The sequence below is a fragment of the Spea bombifrons genome, chromosome 3, assembly GCF_027358695.1.
Source record: "Spea bombifrons isolate aSpeBom1 chromosome 3, aSpeBom1.2.pri, whole genome shotgun sequence".
Taxonomy (NCBI): domain Eukaryota; kingdom Metazoa; phylum Chordata; class Amphibia; order Anura; family Pelobatidae; genus Spea; species Spea bombifrons.
The window spans coordinates 54608139-54627653 of record NC_071089.1 but is presented as its reverse complement, the minus strand read 5'-3'; the positions used below and the strand labels follow the sequence as shown (position 1 = coordinate 54627653).

Genomic DNA, 19515 nt, shown 5'->3' with positions numbered 1-19515 from the left:
AAATATAGAAAAACATATGACTGAACTATCATATCAGGAGTAATGTCATTATATCATAAGAGAATTTATGGGAAACTAAAAGTATTTTTTCTCTAATTTAACTGGCTGCTGTCTTAAATCTGTCATGTGACATTAATCAATATTCCCTAGTAACAAATGCATTGGCTTGGCTTAACATAGGGACATTATGAATACAGTGCCATTCAAAGAGTGGTTTGGGACATGGAATAATGTAATTTTTGTATAATTACTGTATAAATATTTAAATATTTGCATTTTCTAAGTGACTGCAGTAGGAAACAAACATAAATTACCAGTAAGTATCTACTAAGAGATTCAGATATTACATTAGAATCACTGACACTTTTATTATATATACACTTAACTGATTGAAATGTTTTCTTAGGCATTGTATACTAAAGACCACATATGAAACAGCAGGCAACATTTATGGCTGCCAACAAAATACTGTTTGTTTTTTTAAAGTGCCACTTTAATCCCCATCCCAGAGGTATGAAGGGGTATAGTTGGGGACAATCATCAAGCCCCTCTTGGTTTACACGGAGGCCTTGGGAGCCCAGTTTATTTTTTTTCAAAAGTAATTCAGGTTTTTATTTTCGTTATATTTGCTCACGGGAAGGGGGTGATTACCGGCAAGTCACCTTACGTGACTCTGCGGTAATATCATCTGTAGAGATAGACTGCAGGAAATAAAACGGTGTGGGGTGTGATATGTGAGGTGTAATATGTAAAGTGTGTGTGTGTGTATGTACAGCTGTGTAAAAGAAAGTACATCCTCTTTGAATTCTATGGTTTTAACATATCAGGACATAATAACAATCATCTGTTCCATAGCAGGTCTAAACAATAGGTAAGTACAACCTCAGATGAACAACAACACATGACATATTAAACATGGACATGATTTATTCAACAAAAATAAAGCCAAAATGGAGAAGCCATGCTAAGTAGCAGACAGGTGCTGCTAATCAAATCCCCTTCATTAATTGATCATCAACAGGGTATTAGTGGCTCCTGGACCCCAAATTTGTCTTAATTTTACAAGCTTTAGGCCCGGACATAATAAATGAAAACTTGCATGAAACTATCAAAATGTAACCCCTTAAGGACAACGTGTTGTCCTTAAACCCATTAAGGATAGTGTATTGTGAGCCTGTACATGTACGGGCTTTGTCGTAAAGGGGTTAAAGTCACTTGTAAACAACTTGTTTTTTTGTGAGTAGACCCAAATGTTCAAAATTTGCAAAAACTGGGGGAAAATATCAGTGCGTTAGCATGTAAAAAACAAAACAGAGACTTATTCAAAGATGTTAAATGCTTCATAGAACAGCATAGTTCTCTTTGTTTGAATAGTTAAACTGCTCTTTCAGCATCCAGTCTCAGCTAATTTGCTGCAGGTTGGCCAGCTGCGCCTTTTTTTTTTTTTTTTTTTTCATTCTGATTTGAAATAAAACTATATTTTAATTTTATTTGCAAAGGAAAGCTTAATCTAGTGGCTCTTTAAAATAGAAATGTATGGGGGGCGTGGCCTGGCAACGGAGCTGCATGGACGTGTGAGAGACGAGCTCCGCCAGCACACGAGCGATACCGCGGCTACAACCATTATTTCTCCTAGACAGTGTCTTCTCCGAGTAGCGTTTCGTTCCCTGAAGCGGAGGAGATGTCTACGAAACATGTAAAGAAGACCCCGAGCAAGTTACAGCACTACTTTCCCAAGCGTACACGGACGGGCGGTGAAGAACAAGATGGCGACGAGTCTTCTTTCCCGCCATCGCAGCCTGATCACGCAGATGGTGAAGTGGATATAGACCCAGAGGCTCCCGTGACCCCAGGAATCTTGAGACACATGCTGGATACTATGCAATCCTCTATGACTGATGCCATTAAAGGTATGCTTTCAGATTTAAAACAAGACCTGGCGCATTTGGGGGCACGTACAGACCACATGGAGCATAAATTCTCTGACTTTTCATCCACCTTTAATGAATTAGTTGACAGGCACAACGCATTGGAAGATAATTATGCTGCATTGCTTACTAAAATGGCTGATTTAGAAGATCGCTCTCGGCGTAACAATTTACGGATTAGAGGCATTCCTGAGGAGGTGACAGTTGAGGCCCTGCATGCGTACCTTCGCTCTTTTTTCCTCGTGCTCTTACCAGATATCCCGGAATCGGACCTACGGCTTGATCGGGCTCATAGAGTGCCGAAACCGAAATCCCTGCCATCCACGGTTCCCAGAGATGTGATTTTACGCCTCCATTACTTTTCGGCTAAAGAGGCTATTATGCAACGGGCCCGTCAACATCCCTCCTTTCCTGCACCATACACTCACCTACACATTTTTGCGGACCTTTCCTCTGCCACACTGGCGAAACGCCGTACTTTTATCCCGATTACATTAGCCCTGAGGAAAAACCACATTTCATATAGATGGGGCTTTCCCACAAAGCTCCTCATTACCAGAAACGGATCTCTTCATGTTGCCTGCACACCTATGGAGGGGCTTGATCTTCTACAACAGTGGCACCTAGTCCACGAAGACATCACATCCATAGACCAACTGGACTCTATGCCTGTTCCTCGACGTTCACCCACAGATGAAGACATAGTGAGACCCAGCAGAAAGCGGACAACGAAGCAACACCATTCCCGATCACATGCGAAGGCTGCTTCGGTGTCCACTTCACCCTCAAGGCTTTCTCCTGTGTCTACATGACTCTCAGATAAGCCCTCTGTTTTTGCTTTGCTCTGGTATCCTTTGACTTTTTTTTGTTGATATTTGAAGCCCCTTCCTTGGTTTTGTTGTACAACCACAGTTTCACTGATTTGGGGCTATTGATATGTTTATTGGTTACCCACTGCGTGAGGGGTTTTTTTATTTTACCCTCTGGACCCCGCATTTGACCACTCTTACACTCATACACACATACACACATGCACACGACGTATTCCTCCCTTTTTGCCACTCATTCATTTCTGCACCACATGGTCTCACGACTTATGGGCTAACATGTCTCAGTGGGTTTTTTTTTTTTTTTTTTTTTTTTTTCCATGTCTACATATTGCCCTACTCGCCCATTGAGAGCTTCGAGTTTTCATCTTTGTCTCCCTACAAACATATGGCTGAGGCGTTCGTGCATCGCACACACACATGTGATCTCTTATGTTTAATATGCTCTCTGCAGGGTATTGAGATTTCGTTCCGTATACATTTGGTGAATCTATATGGGATGCTACAGTGTCGCTGTGCCGGCACTTGGTTCACTGTTTTTATTTTTTTTTTTTTTTTTTTTTTTTTTTCTTTTCTCTGTGTTGCCTCTCCATGTTGCGCTACATGCCTCGACTGGGCCTTACTATTTGTTTCACAAATGGTTTACCTTTGCGTTGATCCTGCACTACATACACACATGTTCACAATTATGGTTATTTTCTCATATTTAATGTGATCACACTTGCATGTATCTCTATGGCCTCGTCTGGGCCTTACTACGTGCTTCGTCTGGGCCTTACTATTTATTCCACAAATGGTTTACCTTTGAGTCGTTCCTGCACTACATACACACATGTTCACAATTATGTTTATTTTCCCATATTTAATGTGTCTATACTTACATGTATCTTTCTGGGGTACTGTGACTTGGAATTATTATTTTTTTTTTTTTTTTTTTTTTTTTTATTTATTTATTTCTCCTTCTCTCTTATTTGCTGTTTATGGGATCTATTGTATGGCCCTGCCCACTACATATGGGCTCTATTGTGTGCCCTGCATATGTTCTATATTCGTGACGTTGGTGCACTATGTATTCCAATGTTCCTGACAAACTCCCCAACTACTTTGATATCAGATTGTATTACATGGTTCTGTATTGTTCATATGCACACTCTTCCACAGGGCTAAGTTTTGTGCCCACCCATCTCCTTATTGTATCCATAAATGCGGTTACCTACCTTGGTTTTTTTTTTTTTTTTCTCTCTCTTTTCTGACTATGGTTACTAGGGGATCTCTGCTTGATTCACCTGTTCTATCCTCCCTGTGCCCGGGGATTTCTCAGTCGCCTGTGTGCCAGCAAGTCATAGCTACTGCTGGTTTTTTGTTTTTTTTTGGCCTCGAACATGTACCACACATACACACACGTCCATTCCCTGCTGGGTTGTTTTTTTTTTTTTTTTTTTCTTTTTTTCTTTCTATCCCCTCTGGCAGGGGGGGGTCTCACACGATATACTTTAAGGTTTTGTGTTTCTATGCATGCTTTTACACCTGGTTGTACTTGCTGCCTGTTCATTTCCGTGGGAATCTTATGATTCTGTATAAATGCAATGTTTTGGTTCTCATGACTTTTATTGTTCGGGGTTTCTTTATGACTATTTCCCTTATACTGTCTTCCGGATGTCCGGAGAAATGTTTAGTTTTCTTAACATTGTCTCGCCTGTGTGCCAGCTAGTCCTAGCCACTGCTGGTTTTTTGCCCCCACATACGGTTCACTGTATTTCTTGAGCACATCGTTCTGTATAACCATTGAGGTTGTGCGCAAATTGTGTGTTTCTTGAAGTGCTTTTGCTTTTCTTATCAATTCCTTTGTTTCCTTCCCTTCTTGCCTCCCCCTCTTCCTCCCCCACCCCTTTTTTTTTTTTTTTTATTTATTAATTTGTTTTTTTTTTTTTTTTTTTTTTTTTTTTCTTTCTTTCTTTCTTTCTTTCTTTCTTTCCTTCTCTTCTCTCTTTCTTTCTCTCTTTCTATTTTTTCTTCTCTTTGCCACTTAGGTCAGTCGGTCGTTATCCAGTTGCCACTGCTATTGTACCAAGATGCAAATTACCTTCCTTTCTATTAATGCTCGGGGATTAAATACCCCACATAAGCGTCGGATGCTGTTTCAGGAGCTCAAAACGCGTAAGGCTACGGTGGTGTTGATTCAGGAGACCCACCTCGCTAAATCCCAAGCACGATTACTGGCGTCCAAATATTATCCCCTAGAATATCATGCGCGCGCTGCCAACAAGACTATGGGTGTAGCTATACTTATTAGTAGACAAGTTCACTTTCAGTTGTTGTCTCAGACCCGTGACCCGAAGGGTCGCTACCTTATTGTTCGGGGTTGCATTGACGGTACCACTTATACTATCCTTAATCTTTATGCCCCTAATTCCGGTCAGACCGCTTTTTGTGATCATGTATTCACTAAACTACACAGGCTGAGGCAGGGTAGAGTGATTGCTGGAGGAGATTTTAATCTCGTTTCGACTCCCTCCTTGGACTCTTCCGCCAAATTGTCTACTAGATATTTGAGGACACTGACGGACCAGGGTAAAAAATTCCAAGATTTGCTTCACCAACACTCCCTTTTTGACACTTGGCGGGTGGTACACCCTTTAGGTAGGGACTTTTCTTTTTACTCGAATGTTCATTCAAGTTATTCCAGAATTGATATGCTCTTGGTAGATGGTGAGGTCCTGCAGTTGATTCAAAGCGCAGAGATAGGACATATATCGTGGTCTGACCACGCTCCTGTGTGGATTTCCCTGGTAAATGGTCCCTCCTTGTCACCATCAGCCCGATGGCGCCTAAATGAAAGTCTCTTGCAACAGACGGAGGTATGCGTGGATGTTGCGGATGCGCTCGCCGAGTATTTTCGGACCAATGCCACTCCGGAGATTTCGCCCTCCACCCTCTGGCTTGCCCATAAGGCAGTCATACGGGGTCATCTTATTAAAATTGCGTCTGCTCAAAAGAAGCAGAGATTACGTATGATCTCAGAACTTACTGACCGTCTGGTGTCCTTGGAGCTTACCAATAAAGCATCTTGGTCCAAAGACACTCAGGATGAGATAAGGGAGATCAAAGCTGAATTACATAAACTTCAACTACATTACACGGAATTCGCGTTACGTCGGCTTCACCTGCAGTATTATGCAAAGGGGAATCGAGCTGATTCCTTGTTGGCTCGCAAGCTCCGACTCCAGACGTCTGCCTGTACTACCCATTATTTGCAGACTTCTCAGGGTGGGAGGGTGTATAATCCAAAAGACATCGCTGATATGTTTGCGAAATACTATGACTCCTTATATAACCTCCGTCTACAGACGGACTTACCGCAACCGCGTTCGGTGGAGATTGCTGATTTCCTCTCCTCTCTTTCAATCCCTCGGCTTTCTGTAGATAAGTGGGAGGCTTTGGTGGCGCCGCCCTTACCTGATGAAGTAGAGCGTACCATTGCCCGCTTGAAGTCTCATAAAGCCCCAGGTCCAGACGGCTTCTCCAATCTTTATTATCAAAAATTTAAATCTATTTTGGCTCCTCGCTTAAGTGATCTCTTTTCCTGTTTCTTGGAGTCTACACCCCTTCCTGGTGAAATGTCTGAAGCCTATGTAGTCACCATCCCTAAACCCGGGAAGTCCCCTTCGGCTTGTGAAAATTATAGACCTATATCCCTGTTAAACACGGATCTTAAGCTTTATTCCAAATTGCTTGCTAACCGTTTGAATACCTTGCTTCCTACCTTGATCCGCAATGATCAGGTAGGTTTTATCTTAGGTCGTCAACCGTCTGATAATACGAGGCGCATTATTAATATTACCCATCTTGCGAAATCTACTAATACACCTTGTGTGCTGCTTTCTTTGGATGCGGAGAAAGCTTTCGACCGCATTCATTGGGGGTATCTGCTCTCTACGTTGAGGGCTTTTGGCTTACCAGAGAAATTCGTTACCGCAGTTTCTGTCCTCTACGACCAGCCCCGTGCGCGAGTCTATACCTCTGGCTTTCTTTCGGAGCCCTTCGCTATTAGCAATGGCACCCGCCAGGGATGCCCGCTCTCGCCGCTTTTGTTTGCTCTAGCCATGGAACCGCTGGCGATTGCCATCAGAGATCACCCCGATATTGCGGGCTTTCCCATACGCTCCGTTGCATCTAAAATTTGTACGCTGATGATGTCCTCCTGACACTCACTAATCCAACGATTTCTCTTCCAAATTTACATGCGTTATTGTCTACTTTTGGTAATCTCTCGTACTACAAAATTAATTGGCATAAAACGCAGGCTCTTAATATAGGATACGAGACTTCGGTGATTGACGCCGTGTCCGGGACTTTTCATTATTCTTGGCGTACGGACTTTATTACATATTTGGGGGTCCGCATTACTAAGTCGGCTGGTTCCTTATTTAAATCCAACTTTCTACCGCTTTGGAACAAAATCTGTGACGATTTAAACAGATGGTCAAAACTGGAGATTTCCTGGCTTGGCCGTATTGTCTCTTTCAAAATGAATTCCCTCCCCAAACTGCTTTATCTCTATCGGACTTTGCCCATAGCTTTGCCTTCTGGATTTTTTCGTACGATGCAAACCAGACTGTCTAAATTTTTTTGGCTCCACAAACGGCCCCGGCTTCCGTATCATATTTTACAGCGCTCTAAATTACTTGGGGGTTTGGGGATTCCTAATCTCAGGCTCTATTATCTTGCCTCCAACCTGGCTCAAACCCTTCTTCTCTTTTCAGATCCATCTAGGGTGGCCTGGGTGGACCATGAATCCTTGTTTACTCCCCCATTTTTGCTACGGGATCTTCTGTGGCTTCCTAAGAATTCTAGACCTCCACTGCCGGATGCCTTACCCACGACCTCGCTCTCGTTGGCAGTGTGGGACAAACATAAATCCATGTTGCGGTTTCCTGATCACCTTCTCGGGCACGCTCCATTGTCTTCGTTGAAACCCGTTATCCCTCATGTCCACTTGGATAATTGGATACGTTGTGGTGTCACTTCGGTATCCCACTTGTTCTCCGGGGGTCGTCTACGTTCTTTCCAGGACCTGCAGAGTACTTTTTCCCTGCCCAGTCGTGATTTCTTTAAGTATCTCCAGGTTCGGCACGTCCTTTCGCAGCATATGAGGGACCTCCCTGCCTCCTGTCCTGACTCCCCGATCGTTCGGCTTTGCCTGAAAGCCCCTTGTGTTCCGGGGGCCATCTCGGTTTGTTATACTGATCTGTTGGGTCACGGGTCTGATGACAAACTTCCATTTATGCTACAATGGGAGAGGGAACTTGGCAGGGAATATGATGTTCAAACTTGGTATCATGCCCTCTCCTCGTTTCAGGGGGTCTCAAAAAATGCTACTCACTTCGAAACCAATAGGAAGGTTCTCTTTCGGTGGTATTATGTTCCTTCCAGGCTAGCTAAAATGTTCCCCTCCTCCTCCCCATTGTGCTGGAGACAGTGCGGGGAAGTGGGCTCCATGCTCCATGTATGGTGGGGCTGTCCTGTGCTCAAATCCTACTGGACGGCTGTTTTTCATCTCATAGTGGAATTGTTGCATATTCCAATAGCGGCCGAGGTGGAGATTGCGTTGTTGGATATGTTTCCCCCGTCATTAGCCTCCCCATTGCGAAAACTACTGGGTCATGTTTTGATCGCAGCCAAGGTTTGCATTGCGCGCAAGTGGAAGGACCCAATCCCTCCCACGATTCAGGACGTCTTGTATGCGCTTACTACTACCCGTACTTATGAACAGATGGCGCATTCCGCCTCTAACACTCCACACATTTTCCATGACACTTGGGCGACCTGGGATGAGTATTATACTGCTACATTCTGCCCTATGCCTAGTGGTTATATCCTGAAAGATTTGCGGACCGTTTGGTATCGGAAGGCGACTCTGGCATCTTGATTACCTTTGGGCTTTTTCTCTTTCTTTTACTGCTTTCTTCTTCTCGCTCTTTCCTCATTCCCCCCCCCTTCCTTTTTTTTTTTTTTTTTTTTTTTTTTTTCTCTCTTTCTTTTCTCTCTCCTTCCTCCCCCATCCCCTCCCCATCCCTCCCCATCCCTCCCCATCCCTCCCTATCCCTCCCCCGTCCCTTCCCCTTCCCTGTTCCTAAAAATGTAAAATCTGAGATCTGTGTGACATATTGTATACATATTATACCCTTATGATATTTCTACATTGTTTTTCCGCATTGTATGGCGGTATACTTGTAGTACTGTCCAATTGTAGTGCGCATTTTTTTCTGTTGTTTTTCTTTATGTAGTTACTCCTATGCATTACATGGAGGATTCTTGTGTTATTTTTATGTCTGATCTCAATAAAAATTCAGTTTCAAAAAAAAAAAAAAAATAGAAATGTATTTCTCGTTTAAGCTAAAAACTTTACCTGTGACCAAATCCAGTAGAGTTCATCCAGCATTTGGAAACTTTTACATCTAAAAATGGATTTTGTGCACGGATCATGTGCAAATATTATCTTGGGGTGGATCAATTGAAGAACATGGTGGGCCAGTGCGCCAGCTTGGCTTGATCCTGTGTCTGGGTTTTTAATGAAATGTACAACTAGTGTAGGGCATGGATATCTAAACCCCTGAAGCCTCACAAGTTCCCCTGTGCTCCCATTGCAAGGATATGCCCTGAAAGAAGATACTTTAGCCAAGTGTGGCATTACCTGCCTGGACCTTTGTTTGCATTGTCTGGAGGTGGTATTTCAGAGCCTAGCTTAGGTGGATATGGCAGTGATCAATTAGTGTATAGTAGACTTGTGCATGGTAAGCAAAATCAATTCGGACAAACTTTACTAGTTTTTTTAATTGATCCTTAAGAGTTAGGAAAGTGATATGTTGGCAGCAGTAGCAGGGTACTTGAAGTAGGTAGAAGCTGGCACATATCCAGCCCCACTGTACAGGACACTGAATCCCCCCCCCCCCAAAAAAAATCTGTATCCTTCAGAATAAGGAAGGAAATTGAGCTGCAGCAGCAGAGGCAGACAGATTGAATCCCCCATATTATAAACAAGAATTGATCCACCAGGGTGAGAAAGGGCATTGTTGCACAAAGCAAGCACTGTCACACAGACTTAATACCCCCGTATTAGAAACATGAATTGATCCACTAGAGTAAGGAAGGGCATTGAGGCACAAGGCAGGGCACAGAACAGGAAAGGCCAACCACTGGCAGACTGGCATCCAGCACCAAGACAGATCCCCCTCTAAAAAAAATAATCTCCAAAAGTAAGGAAAAACATTGAAGCACAGGGCAGGGCACAGGCAGACAAACACACTGAGCCACAAGACTGATTCCCCTTCCCCATATTAGAAACAATAAGAATTGATTCCCCAGTGTATAGAAGGACACTGAGGCACAGGGGCAAGGAACAAGGCAGAATAGGCCAGGCAGCGTCAGACAGACACATCCAGCCACAAGACCGACTACCCCCATAGTAGATATATATATATATATACTTATATATTGAATGCTTGTCCTTTCCCCTTGTAAATTGTCCAGTGTGAAAAAAGTAAGGAAGAACTCCCACAGGTTGTTGGACCCAATCACAGCCATAGCCATCAATGAGACCACTTCTCGTTTTATTTGGCAACATCTACCTATCAGTCATTGATATGTACCCTGGTTGTAATGTGACATTATTGATTTCTAGCCAAGATGTTTTGTCACTGTATATATATATATATATATATATATATATATATATATCTACAAAGGAGATTATTTCATGCAGGAATAACCAGAATTTTCTTTGCCAAAGCAATTTTTACATGCATAAACAGTCATGTTCATACACACAGCATTACTCAGAAACCCATTTGCTGATTCAAACCATGGGTCCTTAAAGATCTAAGTGTGTATGAAAACAAATCTTTTCAACCAGCATATTGTACAAAGAAAGATAAAAGCCTACACTCTGACTTTTTAAGTGGAACATTACAAAACCTGTGCATAACAAGGGAAGAAATGTTGTCAGCAGTTTTTTTATTAATAATAGTTTTTTTTTTTTACCATTACATGTTTTGAGTGTCATGTTATCTTGTACACATCAAGCTGCTTGTATAGAGAGTTACTAAAGGCCAAGAGGAGGAGGATGGAAAATGCCAACGGGCATTATGTGAAGCAAAAAGTAGGAGGTTGGCGATGACTCAGAATTATTAACGATATAAGTGTAGGCACCAGAGTTCAAAAAAAAAATTAACCCTTTGGTCAGAGGTGATTTTGTAGATAAACAGTACCTGGTCACTTGAATTGACCACCAAGAAGATTTTCTGTTCCCCACTAGCTGTGTGATGTGACAAAAAAAATTAATACACAGCCAAATTCAAATTTATTGAATTCAAGTGAATTTTTGTCCCAATGTACAAAATAAAAAACATATATATGAAGAAAAACTCGAAGTGATGAAGAGCTATTAAACTCAAAAAAACATTTGGTATAACATCTTGTGTATGTATATTACCCGGTCAAAATACAATTTCTCTTAAGAAACAACTCTATGCAATTGTTCTGGATTAGAAGTTCTAAAAAAACTTAGTGTAACTATATATAGATAAGAACCCTTTTGATTTAATTAACCCGCTTAATAGCTGCCATGAAATCACTCTTTCTTAACAAAGCTATAAATTGTAGGTTGTGCAAAAACCTTGACTCTTAACTTGAATGCAGAGGAGGTGGCTTTTTTTTACCTCTTTATTGGCCTCGGAATCCATAGTGCTCTTTCAAAGATATTGGTCAATCTATCAACAACAAAAAATAAAATAAAAAATAAAGCATATCCCTAATTTCACAATTATACTCTCACAAATGACCAACTGCAGCATATAAATTAAAGCCTTAAGAGGCACATTTTACTGTCTCTTAAAGCCCCCTAAAGAAAAATGTACAGTATATTGAAGTACTCCGTGAGTGCTTTAATATGCACTTTTCATAAACAAACAAATAAATAAATTAATCACTTACCAGATCTGCAGCTGCCTTGTTTCAGCTGTGGTTTAACGATTCTTGCCACTGATTGGCTGCTTGAGAGGCGGGAAAAAGTCAGAAGGCATTTTCCATGCGTGAGCATAGGGGTCAAGACAGACCCCCACTTGCAGCCTTCACTGAACACATCTCCTGCACAGAAAATAGTGCTTAGGGGAGGGTGGAAATGCATATGGAGGATTCTGCAAAATCCTTCCATGCATTTGTAAAAAAGGACATAACGAAGATGTCATCATCATATGCGTTAAATTGCATGAGATGTCTTGAGTATCCCTTTAATGTGGAATTTATGAACGTCCTCTTGTACATAAGTATATATCAAATAAAGGATCAAAAAACATCTATCGAGTATGAGGTTGCTCCAAAATAGTAGAAAGGATGCTACTATCAAACATTATACCCAAACAGGCACAAATTAAAAGGCAGTAATATATAAGTAGCAAGATATATGTAGATCAGTACATCAAAGTTAAATTTTACTTACACAGCACCAGCAGATTCCATAACGCTCAAGTTCACATTGTCAGGCTACGCCGATTTAACCCAAAACAACTTAACAGCATTTACCTAAGCTAAGATGAAAAGCCCCTCATCTATTAAAAAAAATGTTGAATTACGCACTGTTAAGCTACTGTCAAGTTAAATATTAACCATTTAATGGTTGCACGAAGCAAGTGAACGGTTGGTCGAGCTTAATGAGTTGGGCAACCCTATTATGTTTACCGGTCAGCTCACTTACTTCTGACCAGTCAGCTTGTCACCTAGAGCCAAGTTGAATACAGTGGCAAGAAAAAGTAGCGAACCCTTTGGAATTACCAGCATTTATGTATACAATTGTCTTAAAATATGATGTGCAATCTGCGTTGCAATAATGGTCAGTTAGATCACCTTTGACAAAGGCTGGTATGCAGAAACGTTGGGGATCTCATGAGCGTTATCCGCTCCTCTGCCACCAGTTATTTCGTTGGTGTGCCATCTTTCATGCTCTCGTATTTTTCTCTTTTGTGTTATTAGCTTAAGCATATTGTATGTCTGTACTTATGACTTAGATGTAGTTCATTTCATGAACAATTAATGCAGAAAACCAGGTGATAATAAGGAGTTTTTTAATTTAGTTTTTCTTCCCATGGTATCTGTGAATAGAAAATGTCCTATTCTATGAAAGTTGTCAACTCAGCTTGAGCCAAATTAACTTCAACTGTGGTTGGGTTTGTAGCCAAGTTCATTTTAGTTGGCCTGCGCAACTTTTACTGCCAACTTGACTCAACTAAAATGTTTGTGAATGGACCCCTATAACAGCATTGAAGTAGACAAAATGTGCTATAGTAGTATAATCCGTATTTATTAATGTATCACCCAGAATCATGATAAAAACATAGAATCTTCAAAAGCTGTAATTATATATTATTGGATAATGTGCTTTTATCAATCTGTGAATCTTTTCTTGCATGAACACTTTTTTACTTTTGCAAAACATGTGCCTATAGCACAGTTACAGGCTTTGCTATGCAGCACCACTTTTGCTCGTATTTGGCAATTTGAGCCATATGTATATAGAGGTCAAGATAACTACAGATCCATTAGGCTATATACGATAATGGCTGTACTTTTGCCAGTTATAACTCGGAATGTCTACTACTAGCAATAGTGGATTTGTGTCTGCTTTTTATAAAATCGATTTTGTCAAATCTTTATAGGGACACATGTGCAAAATGATGTGGCCATTGTTAAAAACTCTCACCAATTCCTGGAAGTAGTTAGCGTAATACAATGGTTCTAATAAGGCAGGTAGGAAAGCTATGTGAAGTAAAATGGTTGCGACTTGCCTCTCTTTCCATTTTATCTACACCACCATTTTTTTTGCAAATACCATTTGTGTCTAATTTACACAAATGTATATATACCAAGGACTGGTCCACTCCTAGTCCATATGCCAAAAGACCCTTGATATGTGAATTGGTGCCCTGCATCAATTTTTAAACACTTATTTTGTTAAAGAGATTTTTACCAACCATGACTTTACCACAGGAACATATACATGTTTATTCAGTTCTTGAAGGTGACTAGGCATGATTTGCGGCAAGCTTTACCCAATTAAACATTACATAACCTTATCCCTTATTTCAAAAAAACACCTTGAACTAGGTAAACAGGAATGGATGATGTTGGTCCTGTATGATTGGTCCTGTATGACATGTGCTCAGGTGTGGATTAGCAACAGGTGAAATGAACAATAGTTTAAAGAGATTCTTAGCCAGCCAAAAGTACCTATTTTAATGGGCAAATAGACAATAATCTTACACACAATCTTCACCTGCTTATCTGGTGTTTTACATTTTTGATTCTGTAACAGTAATAGGGGAGTCTCTACTTATAAGCGATCCATTTATAAAATACAACATTTTAAGTAAACCTGATATAACAAGATAACAGTTTCCAAAAAATAGCCAAAGCAAATAGAGTAAAGAATTTATAAAATTATACATAGCAGTGTGAAACAGAAAGTATTAAAAACAAGATCGAAAAATTAGGTAAATACAACCTCAGAGTGAACAACACATGACATAATGCATAAGTGTCATAATTTATTCAACAAAAATAAAGCCAAAATGGAGAAGCCATGTCTGAAAAACTAAGTACACCTAAGAACACTTGTTCAGTCTTTTTCTAATTGTATTGTAATGAGTGTTAACATTTAACATGCTATAAAGATGTGACCCCCATTTGGTTTTACTTCAAGAAAAGCTTGGCTGACCCTGTATAATGTGTAGGTTAATCACGCCCCCTCACCTATTACTCATATGCTAGCCCAGCTCAGACCTTCTACATAGAGAAGCTCTCCAGCCTTGGCCCTTCATGATAAATATTGAAGTGAGGGAGTGAAACCACAGCTCTCCTGCCAACTCTACCTTTAGTGTAGTAATGATTCTCTGCAAAGCACATCATGTAGATAGACTACAAAGATGACATTGTTGACTACAAGTTGTACGGGTGTAACCTCGCTGTATATTATCTGTCTTTTTTTAGCCGGACCTCCACTGGCAAGGCAACAATCCCAGATTCCTGACAGTGACTGTTCTCCAATCATAACATACAATGTGCAAAGTGGTCCTTTTGAGGCATAGGCACCAATTTCATTTGTACTTTAGTCATTACACCAGTGCAAATAACTAGTGGGAGAGACGTGTTTAATATTTTGATAAATTCTTCCACATTTCCATGCTCCTTGTGAGGCACAAAGACCACTATAAAAATTAAAACAAGTGTGAATCAATTGACTAGGCAAAAAGTGGGTGCGGTATGATTGGAAAATGTTGATAGATTGCAGGAGGTTTGGTCAAAATGGGTAGAACTTGAGGGGAAAGCAGTGCTGTCGCAGTATTTCCCCTGTTTATTTTATTTTTTTCTAATTACCTTTTTGTTTAGAAAAATATTCTAATGACATTTTATTACATGTCCTTCTACTTGTAGTAAATTAAGCTGTTTTGGTGCATCCCTTAGCATCCCATGTTATCTGTGGGAAAAACTGTATGCTTCTGAATTCTGAAAACAGTTTGTTTTGTGGCATTTAAATCTTTTCAATATTTTATCTGTGCTTCATTAGTGTGAGATTAGCGGATAATACATTTTTAAAAAATGAACACTTTTGGTAGATTTACCATCATTTGTTGCTTAGAAACCAGCCAATTATATACTGAGCCACCTAAACTGACCCATGGAACTGAATGATTCACAAAGCAATCTGCAACATTTCTTTTCTGCTTTTATGAAGAAACATCTTGCATTGTAGACTTATGTATACATAAATAAAGGGATTTAGGTATTTTTAATTAGGTAGATATGTACTGTATACTATCTACAGTACATTTTGAGTCATTTGTCCTGGGCACACATTGCTTCCTTCTGTAAATTATGAGCAGTTTAATGAATATGTGAGCTATGATTTACTGTATCAAGATATTTTGCTTCTACTCATATAGTACCTGTTACCTAACATTTTGTTCTATTTGTTTAAATATACATGGAAATAAATTCTCTTAGCAGGGCTTCCCTCATCTTTCCAAATGTGAAGATATCATAAATATACTTATATCTTCACTAGCAAGGCCAAAAAAGCTACATCATAAATGGTTGATTTTAAGTAGGTTCTCTGCTGTTTGGCTAAAATCAAGTCAGTATGTTAGAGAGGTGGGAAGCTTGGCCTTCAATAGAGACATTGAAGCCCAATGTGTATATTTTCTTTGGTGGTGCTGGTAAGTGCATTTTGGACCTTACATGCTCTTTTCAATTTTCTTCACCAACCTAGCCTATGGTGGGCAAGTGAAGACTTTAATTTTTATAACATGAGCTCAGCTTTCTTTGCACCCTGCAATTTATTTGACATGCACAAATGCATTTATTTAATATGCTTTTAATCACTGAAAATGTTGCATTGGAGATTTGGTGCCAACTTACTTTGAAGGCTTAAATGGTCTTAAAAAGATCTGGCCTTTCATCTAGCTCCTGGTAGCATATCACCACAGGGGGTTCAGACCTAGAAGAGGACAATTGGAGTCCAGGTTTCCAATGTGGCCTTGTCACCATGGAACACTAACATTCAATATTCACAGAAGCCCCGGGTAGCCTACCCTGGGAAATTCTCAGATATGGTCAGTGCTTGGGACTCAAATACTCTGCAAGTGCCTGGAGCAGTTGACTATTTTGGCTGAGAAGGGCACTAGGCACTAGGAGAAGGCACTAGGTTTCCTACTGTATGTCTCACTCTTATCATCAACTGCTCATTTGTGCCAAACCTTCTGTGCCTTGGAGAGCATGACATAAATATAATTATATTTTCTAAATGAGGTGATTCTGTCTGAGACTTTTTCAGTCTTAACTCTTTAGTAGCTCAAATAGTTACTCTCAAGAGATAAATATATAATCAAAACAATGAGATATTCTGAATTAACGTCCTTGTATTTAAACAGGATTTCAACTATGCTACACCAGTAAAAAGAAAACCACACTTGGGTTGTTATTAAGTCAGAATAGAACATTTCAATAGTCAATAGTAGACTCTGTGGGGCTTATTCCCTAAATTCAGAGTTGGAATGATAGTTGGCAGGAGAGTTGTGGTTTCAACTCCCTAACTTTACTATTTATTATGAATGTCCTCCATCAAGAAGGGCTCAGTTGGCTTTGCCTAATGCATAATTCATTGTGTGAGGAGACTCTATTCTTCTTTCATAATGGTTATTTCATGATGTATCGTAAAGTCTGGGAGTTAAAGGCACAACTCTCCTGAAAACTCTTCCTTTATTGAATACAAACTTATAAAGACGTATTGAATCCAAGATCCTGATTTTGGTGTTAAAATCGTTAGACTCGTAGCAAGACTCAAAGATCTTATGTATAAATAAAGAGCAGTGAAGTCCGGCCCCTACAAGAGTCTTGAGATTTTACTATATACCATGAAGCAATACATTAATTGACATTTATCACAGCTATCTTAGAGTGGTGAGTAAATGGTTAATGATTGTTAACTCAAGTCTTACATATGGTCGGTGATATAACTAGGAATAAGCATTTTTTAAGGAATTTACAGAGTGTTTTCTCAATACAACTAGATTATCGGATATTCTAAATTAAATGTAACAGAAAAATATCAGTTTCAGTCAAATTAGCCAAATAGGTATAAAGGCAATATAAAATAATGTGATACTTCCAAAATGCGCAGCAGCCCAAAACAAGCTCTCTAAGGCTTACACTAGACCACAATAAAAGGGAAATAGGGCACTTATGCAAAAAAGGGGGAAAAAACTAAGACAAAACAATAGCGTAGAATGTCAAACAATACGACCAATGTGTAATGTGTGTATATTGCACTCACTAACAGACTTGTGCAAACAAGCTCACCTTAAAAAGCAATTTTTTTCTCCAATTTATCAGCTATTACACTTTATAGAAGTAACCCGCATTGTATTGAAGAAATCTGCTGAAGCATTTTAAAAGAGATTGTTTACACTGGGTTTCTTGCACATACCATCTATATGCAACCATTTCTGTAAGTGTTCTGGACGTATTTCTATAATGATATTGTAAAGATACTGTGCTATTGGGGTTCTTTTTAAGATGAGCTTGTTTGCACAAGTCTGTTAGTGAGTGCAATATACACACATTACACATTGGTCGTATTGTTGAACATTCTACCCTATTGTTGTTTCTTTCTTTTTTCTCTTTTTACATAAGCGCCATATTTCCCTTTATTGCGGTAAATTAAGTTTTGAAGAGAATTGAGAAATAGTAATTAACACTGGGAGAGCATAATTAACAGAAAGACACAATCCCAGAATAGTCTAGCAGTCCACATGGCCTCCATATATGAACCCGCACTGCAATGGTAAGACCACTCTGAGAACCTTGAATAATACCATGTCTCCAGACTATGGACTAAACCAATGGCCCTTAGAGGTCATAATTACTTTACTGAGGCTAATATGACTCAAAAAAGTACAAAATATTTTTTATTGCTATGAATATAAATTACTTATTACTTAAATTACTTGTACAGCGCTATGGAATATGATGGCACCAAATGAATACAGCGTATTAGCAGAACATTGATACTGGAAAAAATCCACATTCATATCTAATATACAGCATAGTAAATTCCTTCAAATGTGACAGCTTTGATTAAGCTCCCCCTATGTCATAAACTTTAGAAAGGTCCTATTACCGGTACTTATAAAATATATAACAGGCCGAAACAAATGTGTATTTTCGTTTTCCTCACGGCATATAACACAAGTGGAAACAACCTTGTCACTGAACAAAGAGAATTCTAGAACGTGCTACCATACAAGTAACTATACTAAAAACAAAAGTACACGATTAATTTAAAATTGTTATACTATAACTATTTCCCTTTGTGTTAATAATGAGTATTCGTATGCCCTTATTCCACACTGCCAGCTAATACTGTATCTACATTATTACTTCAGCTACCCTTACATTCTGTGTTGTATAAAACATTGAAAATAATACATAATGAATGAATGATAGGAGATATGAGATTATATTACATAAGATAGTTTCTATCTTGTTTTTTACACGCATGAACCAGCTAATTTCAGATGACTTTAAGATGAAGAAATAAAAAACCTCAAACCCTTAATTTAAATTTCATGTTAAAGCTGAAATGATCATCATTGAGATAAAAGAGAGGTTTAAATTACATACCCAGACGTTCTTTGCAGCAAAGATAATTTAGCTCTACGGTCCCCTGTAAGTATCTCACATTGACAGGAAACTCTTTTTCACAAACTAGTTTCATTAAGATTGCATAAGAGGAAAACAGCATATGCCACAGTAAGTATTCACTGCACAGACGTCATTTTGGTATGGTGACTAAAATGCGGGCTTCTATACATTTTCTCAAGCTTTAGAATATAATATTCAGATTCAGACCACATAACTTCAGCCTACCTGCTACTTAGAAAAATATATTTATTGAGAACATCCCAAAGTATTATGAGATGGGACAAGTTGTTATCTATGTATGTGGGTACTTTAAAATATTATGAGATTTGCCAATAAGTTATTAAAAATTACAGAACATATATCAGAAAATGCAACAGCTTAGACCCATCACTTTCATTAAATGCCCCGTACAGGCACACATACACGTTGTAAGGCAAACACACACTCCCAAGGCTTATGCATGTTGTTGTGGCATATGACATCATATTCCGGTGCTCAGCATGAAATCC

General features: G+C 39.5%; 1 protein-coding gene across 1 annotated transcript in view; it reads right to left on the bottom strand.

Moving 5' to 3' along the window:
- The window catches only part of IPCEF1 (interaction protein for cytohesin exchange factors 1), a 39700-nt gene extending 20625 nt beyond the window's left edge, over positions 1-19075 (bottom strand). The window contains exons 1-2 of the mRNA XM_053460237.1: positions 18986-19075; positions 11473-11523 (exon numbers count right to left, since the gene is read on the bottom strand). Of these exons, the coding sequence (XP_053316212.1) occupies positions 11473-11496 (24 nt within the window). The 5' untranslated portion in view covers positions 11497-11523; positions 18986-19075. The remainder of the gene's footprint in view (positions 1-11472; positions 11524-18985) is intronic.
- Positions 19076-19515: the final 440 nt, after the last annotated feature.